General features: G+C 36.3%; 1 protein-coding gene across 1 annotated transcript in view; it reads right to left on the bottom strand.

The window, feature by feature from the left end:
* Positions 1–221: 221 nt before the first annotated feature.
* Positions 222–26,238, bottom strand: part of CDH8 (cadherin 8) — a 390,981-nt gene continuing 364,964 nt past the window's right edge. The window contains exons 11-12 of the mRNA XM_043898638.1: positions 4,263–4,514; positions 222–2,310 (exon numbers count right to left, since the gene is read on the bottom strand). Coding sequence (XP_043754573.1) covers positions 1,817–2,310; positions 4,263–4,514 — 746 coding nt within the window. The 3' untranslated portion in view covers positions 222–1,816. The remainder of the gene's footprint in view (positions 2,311–4,262; positions 4,515–26,238) is intronic.

Genomic DNA, 26,238 nt, shown 5'->3' on the forward strand with positions numbered 1-26,238 from the left:
ACCATGTTCCTGCCCATGTTCCTTTAATGTCCCTGTTGGTATCTTCCTGTGTGATCACCACCAAGCCATTTCTCATCTCTGGTTCTTTATAATAAAGACCCTTAAAATAAAAAGTGATCCGTGGGATGGTTTTGTTGAACATTCTAGAATTCTAGTTAGAGTTGATGACTCTGTTATTCAATCTCCATCTGATTGGGAAAAAAAAGTGATGACAACAAAGGTATTTATAAAAATATATTTCACAAAGTAGGAAACAATACAGGAGTTTCTCTGAATACAATACATGGAGTAAATAAACAATATTGCGTTAAAGCAAAGTAGAAAATTAAAATGATCTGCATGTAGTACTTGAGTTTTATCATACATTTTCTACTCCTAAATGGCAGGTTTGCATTACAAATTGAATATGCTCACATCTTCTAGTGCAGTTCTGTTTTGGAGTCTAAGACGTTCTGTGCATCATCATGAAGATCAGGGAGAGAAGTGCTAAAAACAGAAGCAGTAAAATTATGTACAAATCAGTTCCTGCTCTAAAACAGTGGGGTCAACTTGAAGCATGTTTATTGGGCAGGGCATTATGTAGATATCTAAAAGTCTAGAGTTTAAATATTCACATGAATCAATATACTTTCAGATGTTTGTGCTTGTTGTAAAAACACCAAATACTAGGATTATGAACAAAATAGAAAACAGTCCAAAAGTTTCTCTGGGAAAATGCTGCTCCTGCCATCACCAGTCACAATAACACTTTCTACTCTAAAGAGACTATTAGCTTCCCTTTGATAATATTGCCTGCCATACTCATCTCATCAAAATGTACATGTATTAAACATTCATTGTATATATATTTATATAAAACAATCTAAAGGATTATTAATGGATATAATTTAGTTTTTTTTCATATAGTCCCTTAATCTATAAATTACCAGCCTTAATAAATAAAAGCATTAATGGACATCAATAAAATATTTATTTCGAGGATTAAACAAATAAATTCACGCGCTAGCAGTAAAACCATCTGCCTCTTATGTAGTCCACTGTGTGACACAGTTTCTCTTTGTGTCCTTGTGGGAGAAGGTGAACTGGAGGGAAAGAGTAATCCTGTTTCCAGAGAACAGGCCCATTCGAATGAGATTTCTCTCCTCCCACTGCTGAGCTGGCAGTCCCCACCCTGGAATGGATTACAAACATGAATATTTTAAGGCTCGACACAATATTTAAAGATGCTATTCTGTCTCTGATGAGTGGGGCCAACAATTATGTACAATGTATGGTCAGCGTACCGTATAATCTAGGAGGCCTCCCAAAACTCCAAAAAGTCAGAATGTACAGCAGACCAAGTATTGCTTTATCATTAGTGGAGGGATCCTTACAGGTGAAGGGGAAAAAACCATTTGCATTTATAAAAATCCTCGCAGAAGACACGTATCAGCAGCAAATTTCTTGCAGGTCCATTTTTCTAAGAAAGCACCTTTTTAATTTTGATTTTTTCCTCTTTATATGCCATTCCTCTAAGGAGGAGCCAGGATCCCAATCTTTGTCTCTGGTGGTCAGGTAAATATCAAATATCCAAAGACTTCTAGACACTCCACATACTTTAATTCACACTCCACAAGATTTATAACCTCCTAACATATACTTTTTTATTTTTATTATTAACTTTTTGGTTCAACAGTAAAATGTAGTCGAGTTTATAGATGATTGGTGCTAAACTTGCCTCTAAAACAAATAGCCACATTGGTTGTATCTAAGGGGAGTGACCCTAGAATATTACAGAATGCTCAGGTCCCTTTGATTTATTTATTATAATCCACTGTCAAGTTTCTTTGTCACTTTCACCGACAGAGTAGAGTTCACCCAGTCTCTTAAAGCGCGGACCCCAGTCACTGAGGTAGTCAAAATTCTGGTCCGAGTCTGAGGTGGTGGACTCCAAAGAGCTGAGGGAGCCAGCCACGGACCCTCGGCCTTCATAGCCATAAATCTGAATGGAGTCATATGGCGGGGCTGTGGGGTCGTTATCTGCCTCGTGTAGCCGCACGTTTATAAATTCATCCACGTCAACACCGTTCGGCACTGGCGCAAGCCCTTGCCTTGGCATAAACTGCAAATCTGGTTTAATATCTTTACGGGGTAAAAATCCATTAATTCCATCTGGGTTCTGTAAAGTTGCAATGTCAAAAGCCTCTGTGTCTTCTTCCCCTCCTCCCTCGTCATCATAGCGAATGATGTTTTCTCTCACATCTTCATCATCTTTGATAATGAGTGGCTCATTTTTGTGTCGCCGCAGAGTTACAAACAGCACCACGATGACTGTAGGAAAAACACAAAATAACAAGTAGCCAGACAGACATATAATTTCACAAGTAACACATCGTATATGTTGAGCAAGGGGCATTATTTAAAAACATGTTTCCAATATTCTGGGAGGTGGGTCATAGAGGATCCTGCTGTGATTTATGTCGGAGAGTGTTTTGCCTATGTTCTCCTCTAGGAGTTTTATAGTTTCTGGTCTTACATTTAGATCTTTAATCCATTCTGAGTTTATTTTTGTGTATGGTGTTAGAAAGTGTTCTAGTTTCATTCTTTTACAAGTGGTTGACCAGTTTTCCCAGCACCACTTGTTAAAGAGGTTGTCTTTTTTTCATTGTATATTCTTGCCTCCTTTGTCAAAGATAAGGTGTCCATAGGTTTGTGGATTTATCTCTGGGCTTTCTATTCTGTTCCATTGACCTATATTTCTGTCTTTGTGCCAGTACCATACTGTCCAGAGGGATTGGGTGGAGAGGGAGGTGGGAGGGGGGATCAGGATGGGGAATACATGTAAATCCATGGCTGATTCATATCAATGTATGGCAAAAACCACTACAATATTGTAAAGTAATTAGCCTCCAACTAATGAAAATAAATGGAAAAAAATGCATAAACAAACAAAAAAAACTTATGAACATGTACCTTTCATGCATTCATTTGGGAATTAAGTGAAACGCCTGTCTGAAGTATGGGCAGAATTTTGAGTGAATGTTATTCTAGGTTGCTTCTATTTATTGAATGGTGATGAAGAAGCTGGGTTAAAATAACAAGTTTGCATCTATTCATGGTGAAGGCTACATTTACTACCACTGGGAGCTCTGGAGTGAATAACACAAAACACAAAACAGCACAGATAGCTTGACTAACTTGCTGTGTGTCTTGGGCAGGTTGTTCAATATTTTTTGACTCTGTGCCTCTCTTGTATAAAGAAAAAGGAGCTGAATAGATCAAATCGAGTATGTTTTGTGTTTTTCTAATCAGTTCTTCAGGACTGTTTCCAATAAAGTAATGTCCATTCACAGACAAAGTGCTATATTAAGGTGAATGTCAGCTTTGAATGGGCAAGTGCTAGCTTTCCATTACCTGGGGTAAAGTAGAACTAAAGGTGGGGAAAGGGAGAGGAATGCATTTAAAAAACAAACAAACAAAAAAAAAAACTAGCCAGATCAGCCAAATCAAACTTGGGCTAATGGCATCAAATGTGGAAGGAAATGATGCTCAGTACAAGATACTGGGTGAGCAGAACTGATGTAACCAGAAAGGTAGTAACTGACATAACCTTTTTCCAAGGGCAGGATAAGATGTATGAATAATTTCCCTTTTGTGTGTTTTCTTACTGTCTAATATCATTTTTATAATTGAATTCTTTAGCAGAAAAGTTACAAAAATGTTTTTTTTTAATTTGTAGTCTTCATCTTAATTTGATTTTAGTATCAAGAAAACTATCTGAGAAACACAATGCAATTTTGAGGAAAAGGTATTTTTTGTTTGTTTGCTTGCTTTCATCTTATCTCACCAAATTTTGTGATTGGATGGATTCAGCAACCCAACCCATATACTATTTAGATAAAACAGTATTTTGGCCGTATGAAAGCCCTCTCTTGAAGTAAACTGGTGTACATCAGAAGCTCTGTGGGTCTTTTTATATAACAGTTGCTGTTGTAACCACATAAAGGTCCATCCCCACTTCCACCACCATTATTCGTAGTTTATCTTTTCACGGGTGATGGAATTGAAAAAAGCAATGAACATTTCTCTCCAATTGGACATTTACTATTACACTCCTTTTTTCCCTCTTGGTGACCTCAAAGCTTGGAGAAGTGGAAAAGAGTTTTTCTTCCAAAGAATGTTGACTAGGATTTTCTAGGTCGAGTTAGGGTTTTCTGTCCTTATTTACAGTCACTTATGAACCAGAAAAATGGTGACCATTAGCCTATGAAGAAAGTACCTACCTAGCAGCAAAATGATGCACGCTAATATGGCGATTAAGGCACCCATACTGAGTCCAATCGGAAGTACGTAAGCTTCAACATTACAAGACTGGACAACGCCATCACTGCTACAGCCACAGACCCGGATGGTCAGGGTGCTAGTGCTGCTCAGAGGAGGATTCCCACTGTCACTGATTATGATTGGTAAAAGATAGACTTCTTGCTTCTGGCGGTTGAATCCATTATGCTTTGCCAAAATGCTGAGGGAATTATCTGGAAAAATGAAAATTAAAATAGTTTGCATCATTTCAAAATGGCTGCCTGAACACCACTTGTTTTTCTAGCTCATAAATCCTCTGCACTCTTCATGACAATCCCAACTCCACTGAACCACTCTTGCTCTCTTCTTCTTCCCTCTTCCCATTTTCCCAATTGGCATGCCGTACACACCCTAACAGGTTTAATGATGATGGCCTCAGGATAAACTAATGGAGCTTTACCCTCACCTTGTAAATGCAAAGGATTTCTCTTGCAAAAATAATCTTCAAGTGTCCTTTCATAGAACACAAATTATCCGAAGTCCCCATAAATAAGTTTAATGTTCTTTATCGTGACAATGAAAACTAGACTATAATTTCACCACATTTGAAAGCCATATTTGAAAGCTTTGTGTTACAAGATAGACTTTATGACAGTATGGCATACAAAACGTATTGTACACTTGATTCCCACAGGTACCTATTAATATAAAAAGAGTCATTTATGCTCTAGAGCATTTACATTAATATACAACAAAAGTCCAATTTACTGCCAATTGGAGGAGATATGCCACATATTTTAAAATTCTGTAGAGGAGACCTGTAGTGGTTACACAAATAAGAATTAAATGAGAAGTCATAGGAGCAGGTGATCCATTTTTCATGTATAAATTATATGGAAATGTATACTGTTTATCTGGAGCAACACTTAAGGACACTTAAGGGCATACTTCAGTTCAAAGTAGAACTGACTAGTGAGAAGTGATTGGTCCCATGGTAGCCCTGTGAATCTCAAAATTTCACCCCAAACTTTTTGTTGTCATTCATCCCTATGCCATGAACTGTAGCTATATATGTATATATATGTATACACACACACACACATATATATATATTATTAGTCTGTTTTCTCATTTCAATTAATGAAAGTCATAGGGCTATTCAGATGGGAAGACTGATTATTTCATACTGATATTCAAGCCAAAAACAGATAAATGTAACTTTGATCAATGTGTGCAGTACTATTTGGGCAAAATGATTATTTCAGTGGGATTTTTTCAAATATTGACAAGTTTGCAGACCCCAGAACGTTTGTCTGCCTCATTGTTACATTTTAAGGCAGACATTCCAAAACATTGTCGTATAGTTCCTAGTCATAGATGTCCCAGCAATTTCCAGAATACTCAAATACATGAACAGATAGACATTCCACTCAAATGATTTTTATGTAAATGTGTTAAATCTTCTGTATCATGTAGTACAATGTGCTGTGCTATGTTTAGCCGCTCAGCTGTGTCTGACTCTTTGCAACCCCATGGACTATAGCCCACCAGGTTCCTCTGTCCATGGGGATTCTCCAGGCAAGAGTAGTGGAGTGGGTTGCCATGCCCTCCTCCAAGGATCGAACCCAGGTCTCCTGTGTTGCAGGCAGATTCTTTACCATCTGAACCACCAGGGAAGCCAATACCAGAATTCAAAAAATGTGACAGACATTCCCTAAGATAAATTTATAAATTATATTTGTCTTTGCTTTGTTTAAGATACATGCAGACCTACAGTGTCTTGATAGTAAGCAGTTAGAGAGAAAAAAAAATCTGAGTTAACATTTTTTTTCTAAGTTATTTCTGATTGTGTCTCATTATTTAGTGATTTGAAAAGTGAAAAGAGATCTCTAGTGGAAGTAAGCAGTGATATTCCAAATGATCTAGTAATCTTTATTTGCATGACATAGAAGGAAATGCCAGTAAGCTAAAAGCAGGAGAACATTATCTTAAAACAGATACCAAATATATAGCTGTGTGTGTTATATTTCCAGAAAGTGTGAGACAAGTTTGAGTACAGTTAATTAGTACAAGGAATATTTGTGGATGATTTCATATACCTTAGTTCAAAACAGAAGATGGGAATTGTTCTTTGAGATTCAATTAATAAAATTACAATGGAGGCTTTTGTCTTTTTGTGGTTAACATTATTTATATGAAAAACTATCTTTGCACAGTCTCTCTTTAAACAATCTATAATGATAATTTAGAAACTGCAGCAGGAGTATTACTCATTGCAGAACAAAGCTATCTCCTTTATTACTTAGAAAAGTATTGATGGGTCTTGGACCCAATTCATACTTATTTTTTTCTTTCACTATTCCTGGTATCTGCATATGTTGCTCTCTTTCTATATAAAGAAAATTATTGACTAAGTAAAGGAAGTCCATGGGTCATTTATGATAACTTTTACCTGCTACCTCCAGGCAAAGTCAATTGCCTATTTGCCTATTAATATTTTTACCATATTTTCAGTTGGTATTTACATTTATTATTAATTATTTTATTAGGCCAAATTGAATTGTCATTATTTTACACCCCAAAAAAGCCATTGAATGTTAGCAGTTCCACATACTTCAAATTCAGGTAGTTGAAATACATATTTCTTTTAAATTCCATGTTGCAAATATGTTCAATAAAGTTCTGCTTTATTTCTTTAAAACATATGATGCCTTTTCATTTTATTAAAATTTTAATCTCAATGTAGTCATTTTTATCAGTCTCTTTAATGATTAGTAATTTAGCCTTATTTTTTAAATTATTAATTACATAAAAATTACTTTTCATAATGTTGCCTTTCACATTTAAGCAATTGGATGGTATCGATATTTTTCTGTACTGATCATTGATTTTCCCAAGGTTAATTGTGGAGTAATTTATCTCTTACCCACTGACATTCAATTCTCAGTTCTCACAAATCAAAATTTTGTGTATCTTCATCCTTTTAGTCTATTATGTTCCAGGACTCTGTTTTTCTAATCTTGTATCAATACTATGCTTTCTATGTATGAAAAATTTATAGTAAATCATGATGTTTGTTTCTCCCATTATGTTCTTCTTTAGGAATATTTCAGTTTTTCTTGCTCATTTGCTAATCTCTGACAAATGCAGAATAGATTACCAAGTTCCATGAACATTCCTGTAAGAGTTTTACTTGAAGTTATATTAAGATGTAAATAAATTAAGAGAATGGACAACTTTAGTCTTCTATATCAAGACTGTGTTTTTCTTAATTTACTATATGTTAAAATGTTTTTATTTTAACTGCAAGGGATTTTCACATATTTCCTTACACTTAGTGTCATATATATATATATATATATATATATAGTTGCTTTAGTACTTATTACCTTTTTAATATTATATTTTCATCTCATTGTTGCTAGTGTATAAAACATAACTTTTATATGTTGGATTTAATTTCAGTCACCCTCTAAAACATTTTTTTTTTTTTTTACTTATAAGAATATATCTCAACACACAGATACATATGAGGAGCATGATAATGTGGGGAATTCCACAGTGGAACTGGAATTACAGTTTGTAAAATTTATAAAATAAAATTTAAGCAAACTAACGTCTCTGGAAATAGTCTGGAGAAGGGCACCAAACAGAGAAGCATTGATTCAGGAGGCGTAGTAGAGCCTGGTAGGAATGGCTCGAGCACGGTGTTTCGACCAGGGCCTGGTAGCTAGCGTCTTTCCCGCTTCCCTCAGCCCTGTGAGGTGGGCACTACCCCAGACCGCTTCCGCCGAGAACACAGGGCTTGCTCCCTGCCGCCGCTGGCAGTTGCCGGCAGTCACCAGTTCCCACCCTGCGCCTGGCCACCTACTGGCGGACTAGCTTCCGAGTCGGCGTGGACAGGCAGGGTTCCTTGCTTCCTTGCCGCCCCTGCTGGGGCAGCAGAGGCTCTACCTCGGCGAGACTTCACGGGGAATACAGGGCATCCGTTGTGCTTGCCCTGAATTATGACAGTGGTTTCACACTGGGACAGCCACGCCAAAAAGACTTGAGGCTACTGTACCCCCACGTCAAGTGCCCCGCTCCTAAAGTAGGCGTGTCACTCCGAGAAAAACAGCATAGTCTCCAACTCCGCTTCAAAGCCCGCGGCTCAATGTTTTGCCTCAGTTGGGAAGCAGAGAACCTAGGAACCTAGAAACTAGAAAAGAGCTGGAGAGGAGCCTGCTTGGGTCAGAACGATTCTGAAACACTGAGGGAAATACCCTTCTGAAGGAGCCCAGATTTGGTTGGATTAGTCTATAGAACACTTTAGATGATTTCTAAATTAAAAACAATACAGAAAGCATCTGGCAACTAGGGAAGTTTAACAACTTGGATGTAGTCAAGGAAAGAGAGAACTCTGCCCAAACCACTGCCAGTGGTGGTGACTGTGGGCAAACCCAAGGCTGGGATCCCCTGAGGTGAACCATCAGAGGCTTAACATTGTAGAGGGAAAACAGACTTCACTAAAATAATCCAGCCAGTTACTAAACAAATAAATCAACAAACTGCAATAACATGTGTTGGCTGAAGGGTCAATATCCAGAGTTACTATGATATATTCTCTAAACATGTCCAGTTTTCAACAAAAGATTATAAGACATTCAAAGAAACAAGAAAGCATGACCCATACGCTGGGGGTGGGGATGGGCGGGGGGAAGCAGATGGGAGCAGGTTTGCTCCATGAGAGCAAGTTAAACAATGACTTTTAAGAAACCATTGTAAATGTGTTCAATGAACTACAGTAAACCATTAAAGAAAGAAATGGAGGCATGATGACGATCTCATATCGTAGAGAATATAAATAAAGAGAGAGACATTGTTTTTTAAAAAGAACTTAATGGAAGCTACGGAGTTGAAAAGTACAGTAACTAAATGAAAAATTACAATAGCTAAACTGTAAATCTTAATTGGCAAAAGAAAGCATTAGTGAACTTGGAGATAGATCAATAGAAATTTTGCAAACTGAAGTATATAGGGAAAAAAAGAAAAATGAATAGAGCCCTAGAAATATATGGTACAACATTGCACCAATATACCTGCAATGAAAATACTAGGAGACAAAGAAAGGAAAAAAATACGACTGAAACACTTCAAAACTTTTTGGAAACATTAGTCTCCACATTGAGAAATCAACAAAAATCAAGGTAAACACAAAGATACTCACTAAGAGACAGAAAAAAATACTGAAACTAAAAGACAAGACGACTATTCTGAAAGCAAGAGAAAGTTGACTCATCACTTCCAAGGGAACCTCAACAAGATTAACAACTGAATTTTTATAGAAACAGTGGACCCAAGAAGAAAGAAGGCTAGCACATTTAAAATGCTCAAATCAAAAACTTTCAACCCAGAATCATATATTCAGTGAAACTGTCTTTCAAAAAAAATGACATAGAGATATTCCCGGATAAACAAAAAATTGAGGGAATTTGTCATGAGAAGACATGTCTTAAAAGGAAAAAGAAAGGAAGTTCTTCAGACTGAAAGCAAATAACAAATAACCCCAGATGGTAATTCAACTCCACACTAAAAGAGCATGAGGAGAAGTAATTATGTTGTTATAGAAGACAGTATAAATGCATAGTTTTTCTCTTTTCTTAACTTTTAAAAAGCAACTGTATAGAACTGTGCATACATAACATATTGTTGAGCATATAATAACTAAGATTTCCAAAGTAATGATTTGGTATCTCAATATTATGCTTTCAGTAATGGATAAAGCAACTAGTTAGAAATATCTAAGCAATAGAAGATTTGAACAACAGTATGAATCCACTATACCTAACATGTTAATAGAATACTCCACCCAAAAACAACAGAATATTCTTCTCAAGTACACATGGAGCATTCTGCCTTATGTATCATACGCTAGGCCATAAAATGAACCTCCATAAATTTAAAAGGATATAAATAATACAAAATGCATCCTCTGACCATAATGGAATGAAATTGGATATCAATAATAGAAAATAATTGGAGGAAACTCACAAATATATGGAAATTAAACAATGCATTCCTCAATAACCAATGACTTAATAAAGAGATCAAAAGGAAAATTTAAAAAAAATATGAGACAACATAAGTGAAATGCAGTCAATCAAAATTTAATGGATGTAGCTATAGCAGTGCTTAGAGGGATACTTATAGGGTTAAGGCCTATATGAATTTTCTTCTATCTTACTATACTAACAAGAATCTCAAATACAATTTTTAGTATAAGAAATTATGGTACACACCTGTACCTTGATCTTGATATTAAAAAAAGAGAAAATAGCTTTTGACTTTCAGCATTAAGATAATTGATGGTGCTTATTTGAAGACACTGTTTATAAAGGTGTACTCTAAGTTTTTTCAATTTAATTTTTTCTTCGTTTATTTGCTTCACAACAATGTAAAGGGGAAAAGTAGTCATATCAAGGACTTAGCTGTTCACTACCTCTAAACTTGATTTCAGTTATATTATTATGTTATTTAAAAAACCTTCCATTACAGTCCCTCATGTGTAGATGCATTTCCATTTTATATTATCTTGTTGTCTTGGAAACTTAACCTGCTCTATCCTGTGGCTTTTTATCTTAACTATAGTTACTGCATTTTTTTTTTCTTTTTGAGCATAACACATGTAAGAGGATAATACCTTGATAATGACTTATTAGAGAGAAAACACAGACATTTTATAAAGCTAGAAAATATATGAAACGAAAAAGATGAAATGATTGCTGCAAGTCCATAGACACATAATGATTTTTTTAAATTATATCTCTTGAAGTTGAGTATATAGTTACAGAGTTTGACAAATATAGAACAATATTGTGTCAAGATTTATTTAAGAAGAGAGTGGACTCTTAAATTCTCTAGTGTGGACTAATATCCAGCTGGATAGATTAGTATCCAGCTGCTACCCATCTAGTGCAGTTGTGTTGCCTTGAAATAGAAACATAACGACCTTATCACCTAGTTCTCTGATACTCTCAATAGGTGGAATATTCCCTATTATTTTTCCCAGTTAGGGATTTTCTTGTTTCCTCATCCTTTTATAATGTTTTGCTTATGAGCCTTATACCAAGGAAGATGAATGACTCCATTTTCAGAACCTTGCTTCATACTCCACACCCCTTTGTTTCTGTTTATGACCAACAATTGAAGGAAAGGTCACAAAAGGGTGTTAAGGGGGACTAATAGCACCAGGCATACTTAAAATGACAATATGCCTAAGTAGTGGTACAGTTGGGTTCCTTTCTCCTATCTGAGTAATACAAGGTCCACACCAAATTAATATAAAGAAAGGGCCAGGTAAACAGTAGGTGCATAGACTTGCTTGCTTTCAGAAGCACAGTGCAGTTATGCCATTATGTATGAAATTTCTTTCAGATTTTGACAACAGAATAATTTTGAATAAAAATAGCTACTTGAGGACTTCCTGGTGGTCCAGTAGTTAAGACTTGTGCTCCCAACGCAGGGGGCCCAGGTTCAATCCCTAGTCAGGGAGCTAGATCCCACATGCTGCAACCAAAACCTGGCATAGCCAAATAAATAAATAAATACATTTTTTAAAAGTTACTTATATTCTTAGTTTTGCTACTGGGTTATTCCAGAACACTTGTGATAATTTTACTGGAAATTGCTAGAAGCTGTAGCAAAGGCAGCCATCTTAAAGTTAAGCTCTGAGAAGTTTTGTGCAATAGCTTGACTTTATAGAAACAAATAGATAATATTCAATACATTTGTGTATTACCTTGCTAGACTCTAAGCTCCTTGAGGGAGACTAGCGTTTGTCACAGCTCTACTCTTGGTCTCCAGCACAGGACTTGGCCCAGAACAAAGATGCCTATAACAACGTTAGTCACATTGTTTAACCTGCATTTATTTGGTCTTGCCTCTCTTCTTTCTTTGTTCTAGCCCTCCTGGTCTTTTCTGAGTTAAGTGTCTTGTCTTCAGGGCTTTTATACTTGCTCTTTTTTTATGCCTGGTAATATCTCTATCCCTCCTTAGCCCTAATTTGAATTATTAATATTTAGGCAATCTTTATGTCTGTGCTTAAATATCACTTCTTTGGGGAAAATTTCCTTTACTAGTTGTCCCCAATCTCCCCAGATAAATTAGTTATATAATCTTTTAAAAACCTTTTCAATTTCATCAAAACACTCATCACAAAATAATGTTGTCATAATGGGGATATGATAGACCACTGGGGATACAGAAATGAACTAGGGAACTTCCAAGAACCAAATAACCAATTTAAGATGCATAATGAATACTCAGCAAATATTTGCTGAATAAATGAATAAGCAAGTAATCATTAGCCATATTTTGTGGGACTCATATTTATCTCCATTCATGTTATTTTGTCATAGAGGATTATATTATGGTTCAAAATAAGTCAGTGAGAAGGTTCAGTTTCAGGCTATTGGAAAGAATATATAGCCAGGGTCTTATATGGAAATTTAAGAGAAATACTTATGGTTTCCAAGTTTCCCTGGACCTGCCTCATATCCTGTAACATGAGCACTAAATGGAGGATGCTTATATTCAAGTAGAGAATACTCAGAGAGGAAGAAACAGTGCTCTAAAATATCTGAAACACCATCATTTAAAGAGGTACACACCAGAATTCTGTTTTAGTGAGGGGAAATTGGATGACTTAGCCCTACATTCAGGAAAGGACTCCTAATCCAAGTAAGTATCTTCTCTGGTTTCTAGAAAGAATTTCCTCTTGATATTCAGTCTTTGAATCATTTGGAATTGGAAATCAAATGACCTTTTTTCAAAGGTACCTCAGTACCCTTATAAGAAAAATTTCCTTTAGTAAATAATAAGTGTTTATTATAGTCTGAAAACTTGTGTAGCTCAAGAATTCATATGTTGAAACCCTGACTCCACCCCCTACAGCTCCACCATTGTGGCTGTCTTTGAGGATGGAGTCTTTAAGGGAGTTCAGTTCAGTTTGGTTCAGTCGCTCAGTTGTGTCCAATTCTTTGTGACCCCATAGGCTGCAGCATGCCAGGCCTCCCTGTCCATCACCAACTCCTAGAGTTTATTCAAACTCATGTCCATTGAGTCAGTGAATCCATCCAACCATCTCATCCTCTGTCATCCCCTTCTCCTCCTGCCTTTAATTTTCCCCAGCATCAGGGTCTTTTCAAATGAGTCAGCTCCACGCATCAGGTGGCCAAAGTATTGGAGTTTCAACTTCAGCATCAGTTCTTCCAATGAATATCCATGACTGATTTCCTTTAGGATGGACTGGTTGGATCTCCTCGCAGTCCATGGGACTCTCAAGAGTCTTCAACACCACAGTTTAAAAGCGTCAATTCTTCGGCGCTCAGCTTTCTTTATAGTCCAACTCTCACATCCATACATGACTACTGGAAAAACCATAGCCTTGACTAGATGGACCTTTGTTGGCAAACTAATGTCTCTGCTTTTTAATATGCTGTCTGGGTTGGTCATAACTTTCCTTCCAAGCAGTAAGCGTCTTGTAATTTCATGGTTGCAATCACCATCTGCAGTGATTTTGGAGCCCAAAAAAATAAAGTCTGACACTGTTTCCACTCTTTTCCCATCTATTTGCCATGAAGTGATGGGGCTGGATGCCATCATCTTAAGTTTTCTGAATGTTGAGCTTTAAGCCAACTTTTTCACTGTCCTCTTTCACTTTCATCAAGAGGCTCTTTAGTTCTTCTTCAGTTTCTGCCATAAGGGTGGTGTCATCTGCATATCTGAAGTTATTGATATTTCTCCTGGCAATCTTGATTCCAGCTTGTGCTTCATCCAGCCCAGCATTTGTCATGATGTACTCTGCATATAAGTTAAATAAGCAGGGTAACAATATATAGCCTTGACGTACTCCTTTTCCTATTTGGAACCAGTCTGTTGTTCCATGTCCAGTTCGAACTGTTGCTTTGTGACCTGCATACAGACTTCTCAAGAGGCAGGTCAGTTGGTCTGGTATTCCCATCTCTTTCAGAATTTTCCACAGTTTGTGGTGACCCACACAGTCAAAGGCATTTGCATAGTCAATAAAGCAGAAGTATATGTTTTTCTGGAACTCTCTTGCTTTTTCAGTGATCCAGGTGGATGTTGGCAATTTGATCTCTGGTTCCTCTGCCTTTTCTAAAACAAGCTTGAACATCTGGAAGTTCACAGTTCACGTATTGTTGAAGCCTGGCTTGGAGAATTTTGAGCATTACTTTACTAGTGTGTGAGATGAAGGAAATCATCAAGTTTATAAGGGTGGGTCCTGATCCTGTAGAATGGTGTCTACAGAATATAGAGATGTCAGAGAGCTCTTTCTCTGTCCATGAGGCAACAAAGGAAAGGTCATGAGAATGTACAGAGAGATGTTGACCCTCTATAAGCAGCTAAAAAAAGAGGGCTCAGGATGAATCCTGTCTTGCCTACACCTTGATCTTGGACTTCCTATCCTCTGGGACTGCAAAAAAACTGTGTTGTTGAAGCCACCAGTCTGAAGTATTTTGCTGTAACATGCTTAACACCTAGATAATGCTATAGTCACTTATTAGTTCTATATGCATATTTCTTCTTTTCTTCCCCTTTCCTCCTTCCCTCTTCCCTCCCTCCCTTCCTTCCATTTATTTTCTTTGTGTTTTAATAAAACAATAGTGGCCATTATTATTGTTGATATTATTTGAATATCCCATTTCTTTCTACATTGTCTTTTTCTTCAGATAAAATAAAGCCGGCAAATCTAAATTCTCTATTTGTTTCAGGGTAGTTTATCTTTTAGTTTTGCCCTGATGCAGAAAGTTTACTTTGGTCTAGGTCCCCTTAATTTGAAATCATAGAATCATAGCTATTGTTTATCCTGTTAGATACAAGCAAAAGCAACAAGGAGTCAGAGTTAATGAAGGCACTTGCCAGACAAATGTTTATGACAAAGGAATAGATGAAAAGAAGATCAGTAGATATTATGCCTTTTTGAGAAATGTCTCCTGTCATTTTACTTGCAAATTTAATTCATTTTTTCTTGGTTAAATGAAATGGAATGGAAATGGCAAGAAGGCCAAAACAAAGGGAAAATGGTGCTCTGCTCAGTAGGTATGGGCAAGAGATTTAATTAAGTTGTTAACACTGTGTTGTGTTACCAAACAAACCAAATCCATTGGTTTCAACATACTAGCTATATGCCTATATAGTGTATAATATCTATGAATATGATGAATAGATCATAGCATTTCCACTGCATTTTTTTTTTTACTCCAAACACTAAGTCTGGTTGGAAACAATCAGACTGTAATGAACTGATAAAAGTTAAACTCTGTGAAGCCAGTCTCCTCCAGTACCATTATAATTTTCTACATGATTCATTGAAAGTTTGCCAATATACCAATTGTGCCACATGCAACTGGATATTCTGAGTCACCTAATTAGATCATTTGTCATTCTTTCCTCCCCTTTTTTTCCACATTAGATCATTCACCACACCACCTGATGTCAATAATCTCAATGTTTATATGAATGTTGCCTGCTCAGTTGTGTCCGAATGTTGATTCATTTCCAAATCTCCTGTACATGTGTTAGTCGCTTCAGTCATGTCTGACTCTTTGTGGCCACATGGACTGTAGCCTGCCAGACTCTGTCCATGGGATTTTCCAGGTAAGAATACTGGAGTGGGTTGCCATTTCCTTCTCCATCCAAATCTCCTAATATGTGATAATAATGTATATATATCTAGCCATAAAATATTGACCAAGGTTAACTTTGACTTTAGAAAAACTATCACTGTGAATTCTTTTGAAGTTCCTAGACTAATTCCAAAGTTAATGTTTAGTCAACATTTTACAATTACATATATAAAAAATTAGCACTTTTTTTTAACAGAAAAAAAACCTCATTCCTCTATAACCATACACTACAATTCTGTAAATATTTGCAAAATTGACATCTGGCAGATGAAATGTACAGAGGATGGGCTACGATTTTCACATTACAAAAGTTAGGATTTGTTAAAGCAATCTATGAAATTTAAGCATATTCCAAAATTCTTTAAGAAGTTATGTAACACTGTTTTGGGGGGGTAGGTTTTGGCTGTGCTGGATCTTCATTGCTGCGCGGGATTTTCTCTAGTTGTGGCAAGAGTGGGTTACTCTCTAGTTTTGATGGAAGGGCTTCAGTAGTCGTGGCACATGGACTCCATAGTTGTGGCTCCTGGACTCTAGGGGACAGGCCCAAGAGTTGTGGTTCGGGCTTAGTTGCTCTGTGGCATGTTCGATCAGAGATCGAACACCTGTCTCCTGCATTGGCAGGTGAGTTCTTTACAGTAAGCCCCCAGGGAAGTCCTACATATACTGTTTCTAAATGGATAATATAAAAGGAAAATTGTTTTTAGACGTATGAAGATGGTGTTTAGTGTAGTGGTCTGAATGGTGACCTCCAAGGAGACATGTTTATGTCCTTTTCCTTGGAACCTATAAATGTTGCCTTCCTTCAAAAAGGGTCTTTGCAGATGCAATCAAGTTAGCAATCTTAAAATGAAGAGTTTATCTGGGATTACCCAGTGGGTCCTAAGTCCAGTAACATGTATCTTTATAAGAAAGTTTGGTGACATGTGTCCTTATAAGAGTAAGTCCGAGGGAGACTTAATACAGAGAAGGGGAAGAGAGAATGTGGCCACAGACGCAGATGTGGACATGTGGCCACAGCCATGGAATGTCTGCGTGAACAGGAGCTGCAGGAGAATGAATTCTCCTCTAGAGTCTCTAAAGAGACTGTGATGCTGCCAACACCTTGATAGACTTCTGGCTCCTACACAGAGAAAGAATGCATCTCTGTTGTTTTAAACTTCTCAGTTTGTGATTATTTGTTATGGCAGCCCTAGGAAGCTAATATAATCAGTAAGTCTGATTAATTATTATTGACAGAGGCAAGGAAGGCATTCTTATGGTCATTAAACACATGATAAACAAGATTTTTGAGTAATAGACTCATTTACTCAAGGTTTCTCAGCTGACTGTTAAGAATTACTACCAAGTCCAATGTATTTCTACACTTCCTCTATCAACTTTAGCAAAAGTCACCTCAAGAAGGAAGTAGAAATGGGCTCTAAGAAGGTTATATTAAAGCTTAAGGATAAGATTAAGAGAAAGTGTGCCAAGGGCAGTTTTTCCAATCCATGACACCTTTATCAGAGACAAGGGGAAAATTAAGTGGTCAAGGCCACAGGTAGGCAGGAATATGGTATTTTACAGCATCAAAAAGTATTCAGTACAACACTCTATGGGCTTTCCTGGTAGCTCAGATGGTAAAGAATCTACCTGCAATGCAGGAGACCCAACTTTGATCCCTGAGTCAGGAAGATTCCCTGGAGAAGGAAATGGCTACTCACTCCAGTATTCTTGCCTGGAGAATTCCACAGATAGAGGAGTGTGGCGAGCTACAAGCCATGGGGTCTCAAAGAGTCAGACATGACTGAGTGACAACACTACCTAGATCTAAATCCTGTATCATGAGAGTCAATATGACATAGTATGGCATCACAGGACCTTGAATTAATTAAAAAATAATCACTTTTGGTGCTGGAGAGGAATGCAAATATCTCAGAGTCCAAGTTCCATGCTAGATACAATCACACAGCCCAAAGTCCTCTGAGTTTGATTTTTCTCCTGCACCTAATTTGCATTCTTGCTCTTATTCAAAATTTTCCATGTACCTCATGCAGATCCCTTAGTGCTAAGAGGAAAGGCAAATTTATCTCACTCCAGGCATTAGGAAATGAGAGATGAAGATTAATATTACCTTCATTTTATCTGAGGAATACCTACATTAACTAACCCACAAAAGTAAAAAACTATACCAAGACCCAATTTCTATTTTGTTTGAATGAAAACTTTAAAGCTTTTATAAATATCAACAGATCTGGAAAATAATATTTCTAATTTACTTGGATTTATGCAGAATTGAAAAATGTAATAATATTTTTTAAACTGTACATCTACTTAGGGAAGAAACAAAAACAAAATAGGAACTAACAAGGCACTTAGTGGAGCTGTGACCCTTTCAGAAATCAAGCTAACAGTGGTAAAACTCCAGACAATAGCATTGTCAGGAGAATGATTTTTCTACCACATCTTGATTGAATAGTTATCTCTAAATATTTAAGAAACTGAGAGTCAGATTAATTCATTTTGCATTGGAGCTAATAAATTTGTGCTCATTAACACAATAAATATATAGGGTAGTTGGTCCAGGAAGTAAGATGGCTTTAAAATATCAGTTAAAGTGAAGCATACATTGTGTATAAGATACTGAAATCATTACATGTAGTGATTGGAGAGATGAGGATATAAAAGAAAGTAAGTACCAAAAGTAGTTTGTATTCTAAATCACCTGCTTTGACTTGAAGGAGGTTAAGCATTCCTAGAAATTGTCACTTTATTAGATACCATCATTTCCTTGAAGATTTTGAATTTGCACATATGAAAATAAGACATAAAGTGAAAGTCACCAAAAATGATACAAATCCATTTTCCTTTGCCATCACTCATGCCTCCGTCTTGAAGTCTTTCAAATCCACACTGACACATTCAGTTCATTCTGTTCTCAGTTATTCAGTTCCTATTGTATCCAAGACATAGCTGTCAGAGGAAAGTCTTCTTGGGCACATATTCACCCAGCATGCTGCGATACAGTCAGGGGTGATGGTTCTGTCTCACCAGCTGGAAGATCCTTGAACGCAGAGATTTTGTCTTAAGTGAATGTCTCCTATTGTCTACCACATGTGTCACATATGGCAGTCTCCGTGGTGAGATTTTAATGAATCTTTGTTGAATTAATAAATAGATGGCTTTTTTGTTGTTGTTTTTTATGATTACTGATCTCAAGGAACATCTAACTCAGAGGGGAGAGAAAATAGCATGTTAATAGCAAGTTAAAATATGAGTCAGCTGATGATCATTCTCTAACTGTGATCCCTGTCCTTTGATCTCTGCTCCTATATCCCCTGTGATCCTCTATGCCATCTGTGGTGGTAGTTGTCTCATTGCTAAGTCGTGTCTGAATCTTTTGTGATCCTATGGACTGGAGCCCACTAGGCTCCTCTGTCCATGGGATTTCCCAGGCAAGAATACTGGAGAGGGTTGCCATTTCCTTCTCCAGAGGATCTTCCCCACACAGGGACTGAACCCGTGTCTCCTGCATTGCCATCTGTACCTTTCATCATAGACACAAATGAGAGAGGCTCTAAGGAAAGAGTGGAATGTGGACTGGGTTGAGAGGTAAGGGCTGGTTTGTTAAATGGCAGAAGTACAGAGAACAGCATCTCCTCTTGTCTCTATAATTACCATTTTTCTGTTTCATTGCATTCTGTTCTCAACCTTTTTTCCTAACTTCTTCGTGATTTGTTTGAATCTGCTTCACTTACCTGATTTCAGACAATATTTATTGTATTGGTACCTGATTTACCAGACAATATTTATCTAAAATCTTAGCCCTATGCCTCCTCTGCTTACCTACTGGATACATCCACTTGGATGGTCATTATCACAAATTCAGTCTTTCAATTGTGGAACTAATAACATGCAATGTCCATTCTTCTCCATTTCCAAAAATCTATTTCTTGATCCCATTTCTTATATTAGTAAAAAACTAATATAAGAAATGGCTATGTAATTTTATATACATCTTCCCCCTTGTATCCAATAACTTCACATCTTCCTCTGTTAATATGGGGGAAGTTCTGATTCAGTAATCAGCTGAAAACTGATAATTTCCTTTATGAAGGAAGCAACAGGAACAAACAGAATTCCTGAGGATTCTTGGCATATCTAATTCAGAGACATAATGGAGATTTGATTATAAAGTAAATGCAGAGCAAATATAGTGGTTTTAGTTTGTTGAACAAATACATAACAGTCATCAGTGAATATGAGTAAGTCAGGGTATAACAAGAGACCCAGAATGCAAAGCAGTACTTTGAAAGTCCAAGATATATCCAGTCCTACATAAATAGAATGCAGTGAGAGGATCATATGTCATTATGTTACATATATTATTACATTAATTTTGAAAGTAAAGTATCTAGTATATACTAGATTCTGATATATTTTGTTCATCTTGACATTCTAAATGCAAGCCTTTTCATTTATTTATTTTTGATATGGATGATTTTTAAATTATTTATTGAGTTTGTTACAATACTGTCTCTGTTTTAGGTTTCTCTTTCGTGGCCTTGTGGCATGTGGGCTCTTATCTCCCCAACCAAGGATCAAACCTGTACCCCTTGCAATGGAAGCAAAGCCTTAACCACTGGACTGCTAGGAAAGCCCCAAACCTTTTTAATGATCTGAGCAAATATTCACACAAACAGAAGCCAACTGAAAAATTCAGATACAAATAGATAGCAGAGCACGTTTAAAAATGCATATTCTTGGATTTTACTGTAAATGAACTGAATGAGAATTTCTGGGGCTAGGCCCTGGACATCTGCCTTTCAAATAAATTTTGTTTGCATAAAAATCTCCTGAGATGCCCGAGAGCCATTCTACTCTGTTCCTCCCTTAGGTGTTAGCAGTGGTTAATGGCTTGGCCCAAGCCTTCAGAGGCTCCACTGGGGAAGCTATTATGCTCTGGGTTCTGTAATCCAGCAGGGGTAGCGGCTGATAGCAATTTTCCTGCATAATTCCTTCTTTTCTGGTTTAGTGGTAAAATAGCTGCTAAAAAAGAAGGGAAATGATGCAAGAAAATGTGGCATCCTACAGTGAGCTGAAGTCCAGTGTTTGTCGTTGAGTCATTTTAAAGTTTAATATGTTATATTAAAATAGCTTGGCTAAACATATATCTTTGGGCAGAAGTCTTAATATACAGTGAAGGCAAGAGGATGGAAGGCAGTTACATAGATAAAATTATCATGCAAGTAGTGGTCACATTATCATTCCTCCCAGGTTGCTGAGAATCGCACGTGCTTTTGAATCTTAAAATCCACGTTCTTGGAAATAGTACTGTTTTGATCACACAAAAATGACTTTACATTAAAGGTCAAACTGATTTGCTTTTCCTCAAATTCACCCACATATTAACAGGTTAAAATACAGATGGCGAGAGCAGAAATAAAATGATCGAAGAAAAAGATACCTGTGTAGGTCACCCTTATGATTGAAATAGGAATCACATCAAACTCATTCAAACTCTTTTTATTGAAAATGTAATCTGATAAAATTCCCTATTGTTATACACTGTGGAGAAATCTGAATACATTTTCAAGTCATGCATGATTTCATTTTAATACTTTCTTTTGAAATAAAAGGAATTTTTTGATGAGTCTTTTAAAATATTCTCAAGATGATATTTGATTTTCCAAGCTTACCACCCCCACTGACAATAAATGTGTGGTATTTCCTGAGAGTGAGCAGTGATATAGAGATCCCTACCATTGGATTCTCCATAATTTTGGAATCTTAAGGGGAATGCTTAACAAATAAAGAGACTTATAATGGAATTTGTTCTCTTTTTAACACTCTAATTTCTGAAAAGTTTATATTTAGGTGTAATTTCTTTAGGATGTGTATTTCAGAATGTTGTAATAATGTTTGGGCTCTGGAATCATTCCTATTTGTGTTTCCATCCTAATTTCATTTCTTACCTGATTGCATTTTTAAATAATTTCCCCAAAGTCATAGCAGGGACTCTTATTGTGCCCAAACTGCTAATTAAGGAACTGAGGGTCAGGAGGTCTTTGAGGAGTAAATGTGGGTTTTCATGTAAAGTACATTTTCAAGTTCTGAAGCGTGCAGTATTTAATGAAACTTAAAACAATAGTCATTATTATTCATATATGTAAGATTATCACTTACTTTAGCTTTGAAATAAAGCAAACCATTGCAATCTTTTAAGAATATTTGGATTTTATACTTTCATACTTTCCAATGAATTTCTATTTGAAAGCATCAAAGGTAAAATACAAACTAAATTACAAAGTAAAATATAAGGTAAAAAAAGGAGAAAATATGTGCTAAGCAGAGTAAGACTCTACTTAAAAGTGTTTATCATAGGTCAATCATATGTCAATAAAGATGACTTTTAAAAATCAAACATGTAATTTAAAACATCTGCCATCTCTAGTCTTAGTTTTGCTTCCAGCTTTGGAAGATAGCCCTCCAAAAGTAGGATATAATTGTCTTTTGTCTCTATCCTTTTACTCTCTTTCAGTCAAGTATTTGCTATATATAATTCTGTCCATGGAACACACGAATCAAAGAAAAGGGCATAATCTTGCAGGGCTAATATAGGTGTAATTTGTTGCTGATGCCCTAAGAAAGGAAGACATAAAGTGCTAGTACTTTTACTTACTGGGATTTTTCATATGTTCTTCATTCTCCCACTGGGAACCTCAACTTTTTTTTTGTTTTTTTAACCTCCAACTTTAACTCATCTGATGCAAAAAAACTTTCCCTAAAAAATCTCCAGTTCAGCTCTTTGGCTTATCTTATTTGGGTCCTTCAGTCTTTCTAGGACTAAGTTTTTTTTGTTTTTTTTTTTAAAGATGATCCCACATTTGTTTGCCCTATTATACAAATTAGAAAGTGGTACCACCTGTTAGTGGATAAATGACAATGACACATTTAGAAAATTAAAAATAGAATTGGCTATCAAAACATAGTTGAGATGAAAGGTTAGCCTATATCAGTTTTGCTGACAAGTGCTCAGTCATGTCTAACTTTTTACAACCCCATGGACTGTAGACCGCCAGATTCCTCTGTCCATGGGATTTTTCCAGGCAAGAATACTGGAGTGGGTTGCCATTTCCTTCTCCAAGGGATCTTCCAAACCCAGGGATGGAACTCACATCTCTTGTGTCTAATGCATTGGCAGGCAGATTCTTTACCACTCATGCCACCTGAGAAGCCTTCTATATTAGCACATCTATTCATCATTTGAAGGTGATAGAATTGTTCTAAAATTAGATAGTGATGATAGTGGCACAACTTTGTAAATTTACTTAAAAAAATCCCTTAAATTTCACCATAAAATAAGTGAGTTTTATGAAATGTAATCTATATCTCAAAAGGCCACTTTAAAACTTTGAAAAATAAAAAGGATATTGTCACATTTGAGCATTCATATGAGAGAGCTGCATACCCTTTAAAGATTGGAAGAGCAGTTGCAAAGTCAGCATCATGACCTTAAGGCTGATGCACAGAATGTTTCTTTGAGCAATACCGTGCATGGATTGACAGCTGACAGCATCTGGCTCCTAAAATTACGAGTCCTCTACGGTAATCTTGATGATCCTACCAGTATGTATAATGCTTTGCAAAAACTGTAGAAACTTTCATTGAATCTCTGGAAAAATAATCTCTCCAAGTAAAGAAGGATAAGCTTCTGAAGATATTCCACATTTTGAAAAATAGATATTCATACTATTCCATAAGTAGATCCTGCTGTTTAACTCGCTTTTCTATAACAGAAAAGAGCTTATTTCAGTCTTTTGTGTGTGTGTGTGGAAAGTGAAATCTAAGCCAATCTTCTGAAAAGAGTTACAGCATTATCCTTTTACAAGAAACCATTCAGGACTAAAAACAATTTCTGTGGACATTTAACAGCTCATTAATTTTTTGTGATCAGAAGCAATGAGAGTTTATTTATTAGGAAAACTAGTAACTTTATTTTTTTTAATTTTAGATGGAAAATATTAAAAATCTAAGGATAAATGAAATTGGTTCAAAAAGACTCCCGAGAGATGTCATATATGAATTTTCTTCTAATTGCTCTGCATTCTTACTTTTAAACACTCATTTGCCAAGATCTCAATACCCAGGGCAATATGTAGAAGCAATGCTTTAAATTCTTGTGTTACTTTTATTATCATGTTTTTGCAGTTGAGTATTTACCAGTTTTTTTTTTTTTTTTTTTTTTAGTTCTTCTTACTCTACATGCAATTATATCCTCCAATTCATTATAGTTATGGTGTTTTTCCTCAATTACTCTTCTCCTTCCCCACAGCCCTTATATTAAAGGCAAAGATGTTTTTGAGAAAATATAGCACTTGTTCTCTGACCTGTGTTTGTTTCCTTGTAAATTCTTGTTCCTGTTCAATAAGCTAACAGAACATATGTAATGATCCTGTATAGCTTTGGGGATAATGATTGACCTCCTGTGTGTGGGCTGAAATGGGTGGTTTGCCAGTGGCAATTCACAGTGAAAGTGCCTGGTAGTTTTTAACATTTCCTGGTAATAACTAGTTCTGCATTAAACTATTTATTCTATATGTACAAACAGTTTTTACATGAAAAAGGAGCCTAGATGAAATATACTAAAGTGTTGAGAGATGAATAATATCCTATCTAGGACTTGCTTCAGGGAAATACAAGTCAAGAAAAGTGGTCAGAAGATACATGAAATAAGCTTGCATAAGCTGACAGTTTTGAAATTTCAGATATGGGTATGTGGTATTCAATAAGTTTTATACATGTTTTATGTTTTCCATATTAAATGTTAAAAAATAAATAACCAAATAGTTATTTTCTAATTACATCTTTGCTCTTTAGAAACTTTGTGGACTTGGTCAAGGTGGTCTGCCTTTTTGAATTTCTAGTCCTGTAACTGAATAATGCCATGATAAGATACAACCTGTAGAAGTTGTAGAAAGATCAGATAGTACTGTATATTAAAACCTATAGCACAATACCAACCCTAAGGTCAGTAAATGGCACACATGATTTAATTCATAGACCTTTACAAGGAAGCATTTTACTTTTAAATGAGAATTTGATGACATAATATATGTAGATCCCCAAGTACAGTGTCATGCTTGCAATAGTCATTGAAGTGCAAATGTGAATTCCCAGCTCTATTTGACATGCTCTAACCAACCACAATCAGGGATTATCTGACAAGTATGTTGAAAAAGGCCCTTACAAGTACACTATTTGGGTTTTTTAAAGTGTCAAAGGACATTGGAATATCATTATCTATTTATTAGAGGTGTTGATTGTAGATATTTATTTCATCATGCATTGCATTCACTGATATCTTTGTTGAGTTCATAGTCACAAATCTGACTGTTCTCCCATTAAGGGTCTTATATTAATAGAAAGATTCTAAATCCATTTGAGCTTCTTGTTGCTCAGCTGCAACTTCTCTATAAAAGGCATTAATTTAATCACCCTCATCAGCTTTGAGGAAAGGTAGACCCTGTATTTGGTAATTCTAGAAAAGCCAGTGGAACTTGGAGCAAAGAGATCTTTGAGAATACCTTCCCTCCAGAATTAGCTTACTACTAATGGTGTTCAGAAGAGATGGTTTCTTTTTATTGTCTTCTACTTTTCCACAAATTTATGAGATTTTGTAGATATGGCATAAGAGATGATACTGTGATACTAGGCAATCATATTTCCTTGCAAAATTTGAGATCAGTTATACATTCTTGCCTTTTTGGAGTTAGAAGACTAGGTTAGGAAATAGAACTAAAACCAATAAGCAAGTAATTATTTCAATGTGACAATACTGTATAAATCACTGTGCTGCAGTAGCTCGGATTATTCACCCTCATTCATTCATTCACCAGGCATTTATTGAGAAGAACTTTGCAAAAGTTTTTCTATAGACTATACATTAAATAATAAAGAAAGTGAAGTCGCTCAGTCATGTCCAACTCTTTGCGACCCCATGGACTGTAGCCTACCAGGCTCCTCAGTCCATGGAATTTTCCAGGCAAGAGTACTGGAGTGGGTTGCCATTTCCTTCTCCAGGGGATCTTCCCAACCCAGGGATTGAACCTGGGTCTCCCGCACTGCAGGCAGACGCTTTACCCTCTGAGCCACCAGGGATTGAGGAATTACATAATAGATATGGCAATGAAAAGATATAGCTGCCGTCGTGGAGTTTATAATCTAGTTGGAGGCTTAATTAACAACAACAATAATGACAAATGCAGGAATCACACACAGATTTCATTAACTA

This window comes from Cervus elaphus, chromosome 4, assembly GCF_910594005.1.
Source record: "Cervus elaphus chromosome 4, mCerEla1.1, whole genome shotgun sequence".
NCBI classification, from domain to species: domain Eukaryota; kingdom Metazoa; phylum Chordata; class Mammalia; order Artiodactyla; family Cervidae; genus Cervus; species Cervus elaphus.